Source organism: Orycteropus afer, unplaced genomic scaffold, assembly GCF_000298275.1.
Source record: "Orycteropus afer afer isolate SDZICR_OR568_19922 unplaced genomic scaffold, OryAfe1.0 scaffold00390, whole genome shotgun sequence".
NCBI classification, from domain to species: Eukaryota; Metazoa; Chordata; class Mammalia; order Tubulidentata; family Orycteropodidae; genus Orycteropus; species Orycteropus afer.
Genome location: NW_006921977.1, coordinates 2,271,421 through 2,273,510, shown reverse-complemented (window position 1 = coordinate 2,273,510; position 2,090 = coordinate 2,271,421). Strand labels below are relative to the sequence as shown.

Here is a 2,090-nt window from a genome sequence, read left to right as displayed (position 1 = left end):
CTCCACCCTACCAAACATGACATCCTTCTCCAGGGAATGGTCCCTTCTGACAACATGACCAAAATAGGGACGAAGTCTGGCCATTCTTGCTTCCAAGGAGCATTCTGGCTGCACTTCCTATAGAGGTGCTTATGTCATGAATATTAAGAAGCATAATGAGTATCTTGACTAATTTATATTATTATTAAGTAATAGAAGAAAAAAAAAAAAAGCACTGCCATGGATTCAGACCCAATGCATAGCCACCCCTCCTTGGGTTTCCAAGGCAGTATCACTACAGAGGTTGATTGCTCTACCTTCCTTCTGGAGAATGGCTGGTGAGTTTGAACTGCCAGCCTTCTGGTTAGCAGTCAAATGCCTTAGCCTCTATGCCACCAGAGCTCCATTAAGTAAGAAGCATACTTATTTAAACAGGTGGTTACAGCAAATATCTAAGAACAACAAAAATAAAATAATAATTCAGGGACTTTGAATTAAAATGTAACTTGATGAAAGTGTTGGTAAAGATTATATACATACAATATATAGATATGTGAATGCAGAACTTCTTTGGATGTAATTTTTTTCTGTCTTTGAAAAGTGAAAAAAAAAGTTAATATATTTGTACAGTGGCTAGAGTATTATGTACTTCTAGGGATAAAAGTGTATTGTATGCCTATGTGTGAACTTACTCATTTTTCAATAAACATTTCTCTCATGTCTCTTCCAAAGGCATTAGAGGAAAAAAAAAAAAAAGAAAGAAAGAAAAAGAAAACATGGTCCCTGTCATCTATAAACTCACAGTCAAGTAAATACAGTAAAAGTCAAGTAAAGGAAGCATATATTATGTGTTAGTTACTGGGTAGGACAGTGTTCATGCCCTTGCATAATCTCTTCTTGAACGTTGGCTGGATTCAGTGACTCACTTCTAATGAATAGAATACAACACAAGTAATGGACTATCAATTTCATGATAACATTACCAAAAGACTATGCCTTGTATCTTCAGCTCCCTCAGTTTTTCTTGGATCACTAACTATGAGGAAAGCCTGCTGCCATATTGCAACCCTACAAAGATGCTTTCCAATGAATTGAGGCATTCAAACACCCATGTGAATGAGTTGACAGGTGGAAACTACTCCACCACACCCTATCCCAGGTTAAGCCATTGGATGAGACTACAGGCCCTGCTGAAAGCTAACTGGAATCTGATGAGAGACCTGAACCATCTGCCCCAAGGTAAACCATATCCAAATACCCAACTACGCTGTAGTAAATTATATAATGTGGTTTTTCTAGCCATAAGTCTTTGTAAACTCCATGGTAGAATTTACCTTGAGCAACTGAGTAGCTCCCAATTGCTAAAGTTATCCACCTGGGGTGTTTCTGTTGCACGTAACACCAAGTAGTTTTCTGGGAAGTTCACTCTCTCTCAGGTGTATACAATTCTGATGTTGGGATTAGTTAGTTGGCCACTCTGCCAGGTTTAAAAGGAGTCCTCCTAGAGGCAGAAGGAGTCTCTCTGACTGTTGACTGAGAAAGATGTGCTGCTGAGAGAAACATGCCCCTGAGAGACACACACTTCTTAGAGAGACCTCAAGAGACATGCACTGCTGAGTGAGACCTCAAGAGAGACCTACTGCTGAGAAAGACTGAGAGAGACTGCCAGCCAAGAGATGGTTGGCTGCGAGAGACTGAGTGCATTTCTGAACTTGAGTTGTAGCCTGTTTCTTCCCTAAAAAACCCCATCATCTGTGAGCTCTGTATGACCACTGCAGCAAATTATCAAACCCAGCAGAGAGGTGGTGGGTGCTTCAGGAGGAACAGGTTTGGTGAAAGGCCTGGAAGGAAGCAGCATGTCTGGCCGTGCAGGGATAAGCCTTGGGCTACTGATGGTGATTCTGACTTCCTCTTGTGTGGTAAAAGGAGGTCAGAAGATATGGCATCCTTGCCCTTTTGGTATCAAGTCACAAAAACTATGAGATCATAAATGTTAGCTGTTTCAAGTTGCTATACTCAGTTGAGCTGAATTCTAATACAGTACTAAATAATTTACATACACTTCAAATATTGTGACCATTGACTTTTTCTAAACTAAACCCAATGAAGCT

The 2,090-nt window shown here is 40.2% G+C and overlaps 1 protein-coding gene across 1 annotated transcript in view; it reads right to left on the bottom strand.

The window, feature by feature from the left end:
• CDH18 (cadherin 18) overlaps positions 1 to 2,090 on the bottom strand; it is a 707,490-nt gene that overhangs the window by 237,240 nt on the left and 468,160 nt on the right. The window contains exons 7-8 of the mRNA XM_042782611.1: positions 1,692 to 1,709; positions 984 to 1,011 (exon numbers count right to left, since the gene is read on the bottom strand). Of these exons, the coding sequence (XP_042638545.1) occupies positions 984 to 1,011; positions 1,692 to 1,709 (46 nt within the window). The remainder of the gene's footprint in view (positions 1 to 983; positions 1,012 to 1,691; positions 1,710 to 2,090) is intronic.